The following is a 12,400-nucleotide window of genomic DNA, read 5'->3' as shown; positions in this document are numbered from 1 at the left end:
CTCTTGTCATATCCCCACAGCAGGTAAGCAGGTATATTGAAAACACAGTTAGCTGTATTCACACAGACGGCTGTTTGCAGTATGGGAGACAAGCTTAAAGTATACTAGTATTTGCTGCAGAATGAGAAGTGAATATTATCTCAATACATTATTGCAGTTACTGACAATGAACACAAGAGGGAGCCGTTCTTATGCAACATGTGAACTCAACACAGCAGCTTAATGGGAAACAGACAGTTATCATTGTGAAAGATAGAGGAACAAGTGGTAGATGGGTCACCACAACAGAGAGTCACCTAAGTCAAAAATCCTTCAGATAGGAGCTTTAAATACTTTTAGAAGCTAATTGTCAAGTTCAGGGTTTCCCACAGTGTGGACGCACACAGCCTCACCTACAATGAACATCACTCCTGCCACCAGCAGAAAAAATGATCTCACTTTCATGAAATTAATCCACAGAGAGAGAGAGAGCAGAGTCACTTTCTCAAACAACAAAAGCTACACATTTAAGCGCATTTAAGCTCTTAAGACAATCTTCTAGACATCAGCTTGTGATGGCAGTAACTGATCGATCACATCGGATGTTGGCTTCAAGGTCATCAATCAGAGCACAACATGCAATATTGAAAAAAAAAATAAGCTGAGTGGCAGAGTTTACCACCTCCTCTTGCCAATTTCCTCAGGGAAAATGCACTTTGCAATGGTCCTGTAATACAGTAACAGCAACACTGCAGATCTTTTGTCCTTTACTTGTTTTCTGTTTCCCTTGTTTGCTTTTATGTTCTTATATAAAACCTGGTGAAAAATAGCTATTTAACAGTTTAGACTCCGAACATTTTTCCTGGTTAAATAAGATACATCGATTCAAATCAAACCTCCTCCCTTTCTGTCTAGTGGAGTGGAAGATCACCAGGCTCTAATCTGGGACATCCAGCAGATGCCGCAGGCCATCAAGGACCCTATACTGTCCTACACAGTTGAGGGAGAGATCAATAATGTCCAGTGGGCCTCCATCCAGCCCAATTGGATCGCCGCCTGCTACAACAACTGCCTGGAAATCCTCAGAGTCTGAGCTGCATTCATGATACTCCTAAAACTAAAAGGAAAAAAAGAACTGAGGCACAAAACAACTCAAAAACATTCTCTGTCAGATTTACAAGCTGACATGACTTAATTGAAGGAAACTATTTGTTATTTGAACTATTTGAAATATTTGTTTATGAAGGACAGCAATGTTGAATTCATGTTCGTATTGAATTCATGTTGATACAGATAATGGTTTTCAACTGATTGTTGCGTTTTAAAAACATGGAAACTACTTGACTTTGTGATATAAGATGTCCTGCATCAGAAAACGCAAAGGAGCATTCAATCAAAAATGGAAAACAAGTCTCAAGTATCCAAAAGACTGTTAAATCCCTCGTCATATACAGACACAAACCAAAGTTCAACAGTGTTCAAACTTAACAAAATAGACAAATAAGCTTGTCAGTTACATGCTTGTTTTTATATGCTACATGGTGCATTTTACTTGTAGTTCCCATTACATCATTCTCAACTATTCACTTTTTTAATGACATTTAAACAGGGACTGAATGTGGTTGTTGTGAAAGTGTTCATGTATCAACTTGTTTTTTAACTTAGAAATAGGCTATATATATTTTTTATACAATAAACATGGGCAATAATGTACTGTGATTTCATTAACTGACCATAATACATATTTTTTTGTAATTTCCGCATCAATAATTTAATTCATAGCAACATTATTTTAATTTTATACAAAAATATACTGTCCCTCACACTTAAAACCACTATACAGAACTTTTATAATTAGACAACAGAAATGACCTCACAGTGAAGTGACTCATTAATACATTGATAAGAACCTGTAGTACAGATTTACAGTTAGAAATGATAGGTTGAAAAAATGTATTTTTACTGTATAATACTGAGAGCACTGCCCAAAGTACATCCAAGATCGCTAAAATATAGAGAATGTAGTGGGTTAAACAGTCTAGAAACTGACATTCATGAATTTTGTTAGTCCTGTTGAGATGGGATCAAGATTGGATGGGAAATACAAGACGCAAGAGCAGACAAGGGGTATTTCATACACCTGCTGCAGCTTTCAGTACAGGGTCATGATATGGGACTATTTGCTAAACATAAATTTAGTAAACCACTTGTTCATACATCTATTTTCACAAATTGGAGCCAGATCATTGGTTCATCATTGGCATGTATGTTGGCCAATAATTAACAAGGTATTTCAGCCCAGAAAAGCCAGAGATATGTGGTAATTTAGAAAAAGTGTTGTTGTTTAGTTTGTACATAAGAGAGCACTGACAAAATTACTAAATTCAAAATAATTATTAACTCATTCCTTTAACAGTGAATTGTCCTACTAGGTACATTTCTTGCTCACAATTCATTAGTAACCAAATTCAATAGATCCTTATTAACAATGTTTATATGTTTTTGTTTAAAAAAAAAAAGTCAGTCCATGTTGTTTGATTTTTTTGAAGGAATAGTTCAACATTGTGGGATGTATGCTTATTTGCTCTTTTGCCGAGAAATAGATGGGAAGATGGATACCACTCTCATATCTGTACAGTAAACATGAAGCTACAGCCAGCACCTGGTTAGCATAGGTTTGCATAAAGACTGGGACAGGAGGTTACTTGCCAAACTATTTCTTCACCTAGAGCAATTGCCTGGCACATAACCCTCTGTAAAACCACAACTTGTTGTTTTTACCCTTCAGTATCTGTAAAGATTACACAAACGCAAAAGATATAACTTATTAGTGAGCTTTAGAAAGTGCTGGTCAGTGGATTTTGTTACCTTTGGACAAAGCCAGGCTAGCTGTTGCCCCATGTTTCCAGTCTCTGTGCTAAGTTAAGATAGGCTAACCATAACGTCATATTTACCATACAGATGTGAGAGTGGTACCAATCCTCATTTAACAAAAAAAGGAATAAGCATATTTCTCAAAAAACAGTTCCTGAAATAACTGTCTGAGTAGAAGCTTTGTGCTAGTCAGTAAGGAAAATAATTACTCAGGATGGAACTGGCGTAAAATAGGACAACGAGATGTTAAGAAAATTTGACTTGTGAAGTAGCACGGGATCACGGGAGTTGTTGTCTTCATTGTTAAACAACAACCATTGCCGTCATTGCAGTCAGCTTCTCCCGCTTAGGATTCCTTCAGTGTTCATCGTTCAGAAGGTTTTTACTGGGAGCCGAATTATCCGCAGAGGTCTCCTCCTCTCCAAAACAAACAGACAGTGATTAAAACCAGTAAAAACACTGAATAAAGTAGTTTCATGTCAAAAATCAGCGTTTCTTCAATGCTATTCGGTGGACACAGGGTGTCCAGAGAGGCTGCGAGCTGAGCTGCTGCTAACATTTGCTCAGCTTGTTTCCCTTATAACTTAAGAGACTTAAATTAAACTCCTTCATCCGGTTAAAAGATATAGTTAAAAATGACCAAGATCTAAAAAGTGTATCGTAAAAATGTGGCTTAACTGGATAAAAAGTAAATTTATGACAGCTTTTGGCAGACAACCACAATGCTGCCACATGCACAAAGGAGATATGACACCATTGACAGGCGACCAAATGAAATGGACTGTTGACTAAAATTGGTTAAAATTACATATTTCTCTTGGTTTGAATATTGTTGGAAACATTTGGGATAATGTAAGTACACAACTCAACAAAATACATAACATAGTTCTAGTCGTTTTTAGACATTTTAATGCGGAAAAGTTACATATTATATCTTTAAGAGGAGATTACTAGCTGTCCAAAATATGTACTGATAGCTGAATCTTTGGAGACAAAGAGCTGGACTAGTCACTTGGCTCCTTCCAAAAGTCTATAAGCAGCAGAGAGTGACTACTTATAAAGTCATACTGATTGGTGTGAAACTCCTTTACGGTGGCCATCAGATGACAGGCAGCACAGGATCTGAGAGGTGTTTCTGGATCTCAGCCAGTCCTGAGGTGATGTCCAGATTCCCTGGCAGTGAGGGGTAGCGGAGGCTGCCGCACAGACCAGGGTTCTCCATGAGGGAGGATTTGACTGATGCCTGGGGCAGCTGTGGGGTCAACCCTGTGTGGGTTTCAGTTTCAGGTGTGATGGTCATGAACATGGTGTCGTCTGATGCCACAGTCACATGGATACCACTGGACAGCGACTCCTGGGACTTCTTGGTGAATTTAAGGTCGGTCTGGGTAGAGCTCTATAGGATGACGAACACACATAAGTTACGTGATGGGATTTTTCAGGGTTTGATGTTTCTTGTTTCAGAGATTTCTCTTAAATTTCACAGTACTATCTGGTATTATTCTATACCTGTGTGGGTGCGCGGCTGTCCATCTGTATGGGGGAAATAGGATACATAGAGTGCAGGACTGCTGTCCCAGTACCATACAAGCCAGGTGAGTCTGCAGGGAGGGTACTAGATGATACTGTGCTGTAAGCTGGAGGAACAGGAGCAATCTGCCTCTGTAGAAGCTGGAGAATAACATTGATGTCGGCTGTCATTCGAGTCTCCAGTCTGGGGAAATAAAGGACAATGAGAAGTGAAGTGGATAGTCATATCAGTAACACTATCCAAAAATCTCCATTCCAACCCTCAGCAGTGAGTGCAGACTTTGATTAGTGATGGAAGACTTTAATCACATATATGAGAGATGTGATATTTCTAAGCAGTTTGATTGGGCTCATTCTACACTGTGAAGTGAGCATTTAGGATGGGCTCAGTATCAAGTTGCTCCTCAGCATTAAATGGAGCCTGGTTGGTTAGTTTGGGCACCTAGTTAGACCCTTTATATTTATTCTGAGCATGGCCACCTGGAAGTAGACCACGGGACAGATCCAAGACATGCTGGAAGGATTATATCTCCAAGGAGACCTAAAACCACTTGAGTATCCCTCAGGAGGTGCCAGAGAAAACATCTGTTGTTCTGCTACACTTGCTGTGTCACAACCATGACCATGAGCCTGTGGCTTGACAGATTCCACTCATAAAGTTTCTTCATTTCAGCACAGTTACCAACTGTTCCTGCTTTGCTAAAAGACAATCTTTGTAGACATTTGCGTCACTACCTGTCTATGTTTTTGTACCTGTTTGTTTTCCTTGAGGTAGTTGTCCTGTTGCATTAGTAGGGTCCTCAGCACTCTGGCCCGACTTGAATTTGTCCAATTACATCATTATTTCCAACCAATATATAACTGTCTTGAAGGTTCAGACATCAGGATGTAATTGGGCAGATGGAAGAGGGGATAGAAGCCTTATGACTACCTTAATAGCTTGTGACTACCTGAAACAGGGGAACTCCAACAAGGCAAACAAGGTGCTGGTTTCATCTAAAACTCCTCCATTTCCCTTGGTGGTTCCAATTAGAATTTGAAAACATTTTATACTCTTACACTTATACTTATACTGTCACCTGTATTTAAGTACAATTTAGGGCATCATTAAATTCACCTGTTGAGCTGTGAATGTAAAATCTCAAGTCGAGATTCTAGATCACTGGGCCTCTCTTCTGTGAATGGTGGTGGGTGGTATGAGTTGCGGACAGAAGAGGATCGCCAGGTGCGACTGGAAAACTGTTGCGACTGTCGGTCTGGCCAGTAGCGATACATTCCCGGCACATTCAAAGAAGAAGCTGAAGAAAATGTAAAGACAAGAAATGGGTTGACATTTTTCTGCTTAATTCTTATTAGAATGATGGTAATGTCGAAAATGTTCAAAGACATGCAAGATACAATATATTAAAGGCACCTTGTGAAGTTTTTGACCACTAGTGACACTGTAGAGCAATGATTTGATGACCTCAAAACATCTTTAAAAATTTGGCATATAACATAAAACATTTGCAAATGTTTTAGTACATTTAGAACAAGAATGTATTCAACATGTTGGTAAGGCCTTTAGGATCATTTTGAATGTAACCAAAATCATGCTGTTGTTTTGTTTTGTTTTTTTATACAAGGAACACTACACAGTATGTTTAACATCCAGGCCTCAGTACACAATGCAACATCAACAGCTGTAGTCAGTCATAGCATGTTTAAAATTTTGAAACATACTTTTTTTTCCTTTTGTCCCAAAACAACCCACAAATGAGGCAAAAGACTCATATTTATCTACCTTGGTGGCCCCTGTCCAACACTGCTTCCCTCCCCACTGAGGCGCCACTCGGGGGTAGCAGCTGTACAACAGAGTTGGAGTATTCTCGTCTGGCATCTTCTGGAGGGTAAAGCTCTACTTTGGCACCATGCGCAAGAGGCTGGTCCTCACTAGACTGTGAGCATGGGGAACCACAGCTACAGCGGTCATCCCAATGGGTCTGGGGAGGTGAGTGACGATGCCGGAAGGACTGAAGCGGGTATGAGTCTTCGTGATCCATTCCATCTGTTCAACGGAAATTAATTGATTTTCTCTACTTCTGTTACTGTAGCTCACTGTGCAGTATTTTGTCTGATAGCTTCTAGATTGTTGAGTTAATTTTGTACTTTTGACATGGTCCACTTAAACAATCATGGTTCAGTCTCTACAATTTTTGCAATTTTTCTTTCAGATTAGCAGGGTATGGTTGTAAATGGAAAATAAAGATTCAGGTTTGGGTTGCTTTGAACATAGTACAAACAAACAAAAAAACAAACAAACAAAAAACACTAGATATCTCACCTGGCCTGATTCGGCAGTCCAGGGTTCTGTGTCTAGGCTTGTGGCGATATCCACAGTCGTCACCAGAGTCATCAGTTGTTATTATTGGCACTTGATCAGCCTGATGAACACAGACAAAAACCTGGTAAACTCATACAGAAGTCAAGTGAAAGTCATTTGCTTTATACAGAATCATATTAAAATGTTGCAATTGGCCCTCATCTACTGGTCAACAGTAGATGAGGGGAAAACTCCCCAGGAAACTTAGGGAGAGGACACAAATACTTGGAAGTTCATGCATTGACATGAACTATCCTTTCAACCCTCTTAATTGGCAACTAGCAGATAAGAAGTTTTTGACTTCTAAAAAAACTAAAAATGCTGAATCTTAACCATGCTAGTGACATTGCTCTTGGGATGGCAATGTCTGTCTAACAGTTGGTCAGTCCACCACCTGGGTCCAGATTGAAATAATTAAGCAACTACTGGATGGATTGCCAGGACATTTTGTACAGAAATTCATTGTTCCCAAAAAATGTATTGTAATGACTTTGGTGATCCTTTCTAGAGCCACCATGAGGTTGCTATTTGTGTTTTTTATCAAAATGTCTTGACAACAATAGGATAGATTGCTGTGAACTTTGGTACAGACATTCATGTCCCCCGCAGGGTGAATTGTAATGACTTTGGTGATCCCTTGACTTTTCATTGACTGCCATCAGCAGCTCAACATTTTCATTTGTTCAATACTTTTGTTTATGACCAAATGCCTGCAAATGTAACAACATTCACATCAGTCTCAGTTGTACTTTCTATTTCATGCTAATCAGCAAATCTTAGCATACAAACACACTAAACTAAGAAGTTGAACATGGTAAATATTATACCTGTTAACATCAGCACATGAGCATTGTCAGTGTGAGTATGTTAACATGCTGACATTAGCATTTAGCTAAAAACACTGTGTAAGTACAGCCTGTCAGAGCTACTAGTATAGCTGTAGACTCTTGGTGTTGTTTCTCTATAAGAAATTTTGTGAATAAAGCCAACATACATCTCTAAGGTCAAATGTTATCTCCAGGTTCCTCCAGAAATTGTCTGCAAAGGTGGGGTAAATATCTAGGACCTCCAGCAGGTCATCCCTCAGAATGCGGTGCAGGTCACAGTAGGTGATGGTGTGTACATCTGAATTGGATTTCCCTGGCTCATCATACAGGTGGATATGCTCGCCAAAGATGTCATTCTTTTCTGAAAGAGCATGAATATATTTTAATGGAGTAAGTGCTTTTTAAAGTATTAGTTATGTCATGTTTTTGAGACACCTCATTTAAAGTGTCTATGATTAGATGCTTCACCTAATATGGCAACCACCACATCATCCCTGATGACCTGGATGGATCCACGAGAGATGAAGAAGAGAGAGTCCAGGATGTCTCCGTAGTGGATTAGACTATCTCCCGGAGGGGCATGGACTGTTTTAAACCTCACCGCCAAAGCACGCAGACAGGCTTGACTGCCTCCTCGGAAAGCCTTACAGTTCTGTAGCAGGGATCGGTTCAAGTGCAAACAGATGTCTGCCTGGAATGACTCTGGGAATCCCTTCAACACCTGAGTATAGGAAGACATAACCATCAACATGTCAGTGATTAGATGCAAAACAGGCATACTGAACAAACTTGCCTGTAGTTTCAGCAGTAAGTAATGTTACTTTTTGTCTTACAGCATTCATGTCAATGCCATTTGTGTAGGACCAGGCATGTTGGAAGTACTCCTCCAGCCTTTGGCGCAGGCCACCTGGGATTTGGTGGAATCGGATGAACTCTTTGACTCGCAGCATCTGGGTGTGATAGCGTGTTGTACCAGAATACAGCCGCTGGATGATGGCAGACACATTCCCAAATATGCTGGCATACATGAGAGCTGAGAGCGAAGAAGCAATGAGGACAATGAGTTAACAGTAACACCTTGATGAGTGTGTCATTTCAGTGGTAATATTTGCTAAAAATTCTATAAAGGGGACATGAAAACAGTGTTTTTCAACTCACAGCCAATGACCATGACACAGATGGAGAAGATCTTCTCAGAGTTGGTGTTTGGAGAGACATTTCCAAAGCCCACACTTGTCAAACTGCTTAAGGTGAAGTACAGAGCGGTGACATACTTGTCTTTGACTGACGGACCAGAGGAGGAGTCGCTGTCGTTGTATGACTTGCCTAGTTGTTCAGCCAGGTTATCCAGCCAGCCAGTCTCTGTGTATGGCCTCTCCACAAATCCAATAGCGTACCAAATGCAGGCCAGCCAATGGGCGATGAGCACAAAGGTGCACATAAGCAAGAAGAGGACAGCAGCCCCATATTCAGAATACCGGTCCAGCTTTCTTGCCACGCGGACCAATCGCAGCAGCCGAGCTGTTTTCAGTAAGCTTGTTAAGGTTGCCATCTTTAGTGTCCAATAACAGCAAAGAAGAGGATGTTAGGCAGAGAAAATTGAGATGCTGTACAGTAGGTTTAGAGAACTGAAGTAGAGAAGTTTATAGACATGAGGACAGCACAAATATCTCTAAAATGATTTAGAATGAATACAAGCAATGCAAACATATGTTATCAAGCAGATGAGCTTCTTCAGTTGCGTCAATCAAATTTTTTTATTATACAATATTATTTTCAGAAAGGCAGAATTCTTACCTCATCAGAGCCAGATCTGAAAATGAGAAGGTCGAAAGGGATTGCTGCAAACAGATCAATCGGGAACCAGCCTTTGATATAGTGCTTGGCTATCCGGCTTGGCTGTGTGACCACCTCGTCATTTTGGTCCACGTAAGTGGTGCGAAGGTTGATGACTATGTCCACAATAAACAGCACATCCACCATAAGGTCCGCCACATTCAGAGGGTTACATGTGTAGCCACAGCTCCTTTGACGTATGTCCCCGTGTTCATCCAAGAGGAAGGCCGCTGAGTAAGGAGTGAAAACAGCTGTGTAGAGGACCAGGAGGAGAATAATCCAGTCCCAAAATGCCTTGAAGGGGCTGTAGTGAAGCAAGATCCACCATGTTGTCTCTGGCACCTGGAGTTTGTATTCAGGCAGCACATCAGACTCCAAAGAAAGTACCTAAGCATAAAGAATGCATCAGTATACAATGATACTCACATATGAAAATTTATCCTTCATGTTCCTTCAATTATGTATTTTCCATAGTGACATCTCAACTTTTAATACCAATTTTTAAAAGGCAAAATAATAGTTTTGCATTAACCAGTCATAAAACCACAACCCTAAAAAAAAAACCACTAAAAAATGTTCAACTTTCTTTCAGAGCATATACTAACCAACAGACCTTTCTAGAAGACGTACTGTTGTGACCAAGTTCTTGGTGAAGACTGCATGCTCTGGTTTTGCGACCTTGTAGGTCCAACAGATCCTTAACCATCCTGTCATTGGTGACTCAGCAGAGGCGAGACTTGAGTAAAGATTACATCCAGATAGTGAAATTATTTCCATATAGTTCAAAAAATCTTGAGGATGAAGCTAAAGCAATAGTCTGCTTTTATCAACTGCGCAAGAGCTGACTGAGTGCAGGATGCTGATGGGTGTGAGGGCAGTAATGATGAGCTGGGCGTCACAATCACACAGCTGAGTTCATGTGCTGTCACAGTCCTTGTGTTCTCTTTAGCCCAATTTCAGATGAATATTTGCTGCCCTGATGATTCTCACTGACCTTACAGTTAGATCTACCTATCGGATAGATAAATGGATACAAATTTATATAGATAGACAGACAGACAGAAAGGAATCAACAAGTGACACTGCCCTGCAAGGTTATGCGTTGTTGTAAACACTTCCCTTACATTTGTTTTATATCCACCACACACACACACAGAGGCAGTGATGCAGAATGCCGAGCCCCAGGGCTGCAACTGTGACAACAGTTGGTCCGAGTTGAACTTTGGCTCGATGTAACTTTGCTTTTCACACCCAGAAGGAAAACATGCAGCCACCAAACCACCTACTGATTTTTCCACTAGCAGACTAATTAACAGCAGTCTTCTGTCACGGTAACTTTCTGGAAGCCTGTTTATTTCTTAGAAAGCAAAACATGATAACTGTGAGCACTTTAATGAGAGTCTGCACCTTGCAAGCAGTGAATGCATCATGGGGCACTGAGTGAATGACCAGTGAATGGCTCTCAGGTCAGTCTATAAACCAAAACACACAAAGCCAGAGACTGAGCCCAGATGTTCTCTGCCCCCGTACCTGCGTGACCTTCTCTGTGACGTTCTGAGAGCGGTCCTTCACCTTGGAGGGGCTGAGCAGCTCCATCCTGGGAGTTGGAGGCGATCGGCATTCGGGGCCCTTGCTGGCTGGTCCCGTACGCTTCATGAGGTCCGAGTCAGACATGGAGCTCTGCTGGCCTACAGGTGAATAGAAAAACCCATTTATATTTACCTTTTTTGTGACCTAGATCCTAAGCACTCTTTGTTCTTACAGTTTTTCTTTTGTTTTGTTTTATGGAAATCAGTCTGGCTTACTACTATTATTACTACAATTACACCACTCAGTAACACATTGATGCAAAATTCAAAATTTGCCCTAGAAAATATCATTATTAATGCAAAAATAGACCTTTTCAGTGACATTTAACAGTCTGCACCCCCCTTTAACAATTTCCTCTCCACTCTGATTTCCCACAATGCTCATCTATCTGTGCCCCTCCCAAAGTTACTCTGCCCTCAAATACTGGAATACTGTCTCAATACTTGACTCACAGAGTGTTACTGCATAGGGAAGGTACAATTTACATTGCAGAAATAGGTGCTTCACAATTCCTCAACCAAAATGGGTTTTATGAAAAGAAAATAAACACAACATACCTGAGTTGAGATCAGAATATCAGATCCTTTTTGACCTTGACCACTAGGAAGCCATGACTCAAATATCCATCCTTCAGAACATTTTTGTACAACTGAACTCAAAAATATTCACTCTCCTCTTTCATGGTTCATATTTAGGAAAAACAACTGTACTTGAAGTTTTCAGTGTGTGGATGCTGACGTCGATGTTGAACCCTCCACTCTGGCACAGGGCAGAGGACTGGCCTGCAGCTCGCATGTTGCTGCTCAACATTGGTCAACACTGGAAACTAATCAATGCTATGCTATAGCTGAGAGGAAAAATCAAATAGCTGACAGGAAAGTCAATGACGAGCATTGATAAAAAGACCAAATGGGCTCAGAGCCATTACACTGGACTTTCCTGTTAACATCAAATTACCATTTCAGTGCTGTTATATGCAGTTGACTTTGGTGGTGAGGGTTCAGAATATAGTTCAGGCTGTTACATATACGACACTGGTGTAACTGGTGTCTAAAACAGCTGGATAAAAGTATAGCACCCGCTCGATATGTTGCATACATACTGTTAATGTGGGATCTTATTGACTGCAATGTTGACACTACAGTAATATGAGGGGGTAATGACCTGTGATGACATTGGTTCAAAACGTCCTTCAGATGTAACCTTCAACCATCTGTAGTGTTTTTTTTAAATTTAATAAATACAGTATATATTTGATTTTAAAGCATCACATATACACTTCTTATGAAGTGGGAGAATATGCATGCAAAGCATAAAGCATTTTTGGAGTTTGACCCATACTAGAGGCTAATAGTCAGTTTATATCGATCTCTGCTGCTTCAATTTTTATCATTCTATTTTT

The 12,400-nt window shown here is 40.4% G+C and overlaps 1 protein-coding gene across 1 annotated transcript; it reads right to left on the bottom strand.

Annotated features, from left to right (window-relative positions):
- Window positions 1-3,745: 3,745 nt before the first annotated feature.
- kcnh6b (potassium voltage-gated channel, subfamily H (eag-related), member 6b) lies at window positions 3,746-11,074 on the bottom strand. Its single transcript, XM_067576872.1, has 11 exons — window positions 10,939-11,074; window positions 9,370-9,795; window positions 8,731-9,124; window positions 8,406-8,605; window positions 8,041-8,293; window positions 7,740-7,933; window positions 6,707-6,806; window positions 6,167-6,430; window positions 5,501-5,681; window positions 4,363-4,567; window positions 3,746-4,249 (listed from the first exon to the last, which is right to left on the bottom strand). The coding sequence occupies exons 1-11, from the start codon at window positions 11,062-11,064 to the stop codon at window positions 3,953-3,955; spliced, it is 2,640 nt and encodes an 879-aa protein (XP_067432973.1). The 5' UTR covers window positions 11,065-11,074; the 3' UTR covers window positions 3,746-3,952.
- Window positions 11,075-12,400: the final 1,326 nt, after the last annotated feature.

The sequence above is a fragment of the Thunnus thynnus genome, chromosome 20 (assembly GCF_963924715.1).
Source record: "Thunnus thynnus chromosome 20, fThuThy2.1, whole genome shotgun sequence".
In the NCBI taxonomy this organism is placed as follows: domain Eukaryota; kingdom Metazoa; phylum Chordata; class Actinopteri; order Scombriformes; family Scombridae; genus Thunnus; species Thunnus thynnus.
This window is presented reverse-complemented; position numbering and strand designations above follow the sequence as displayed.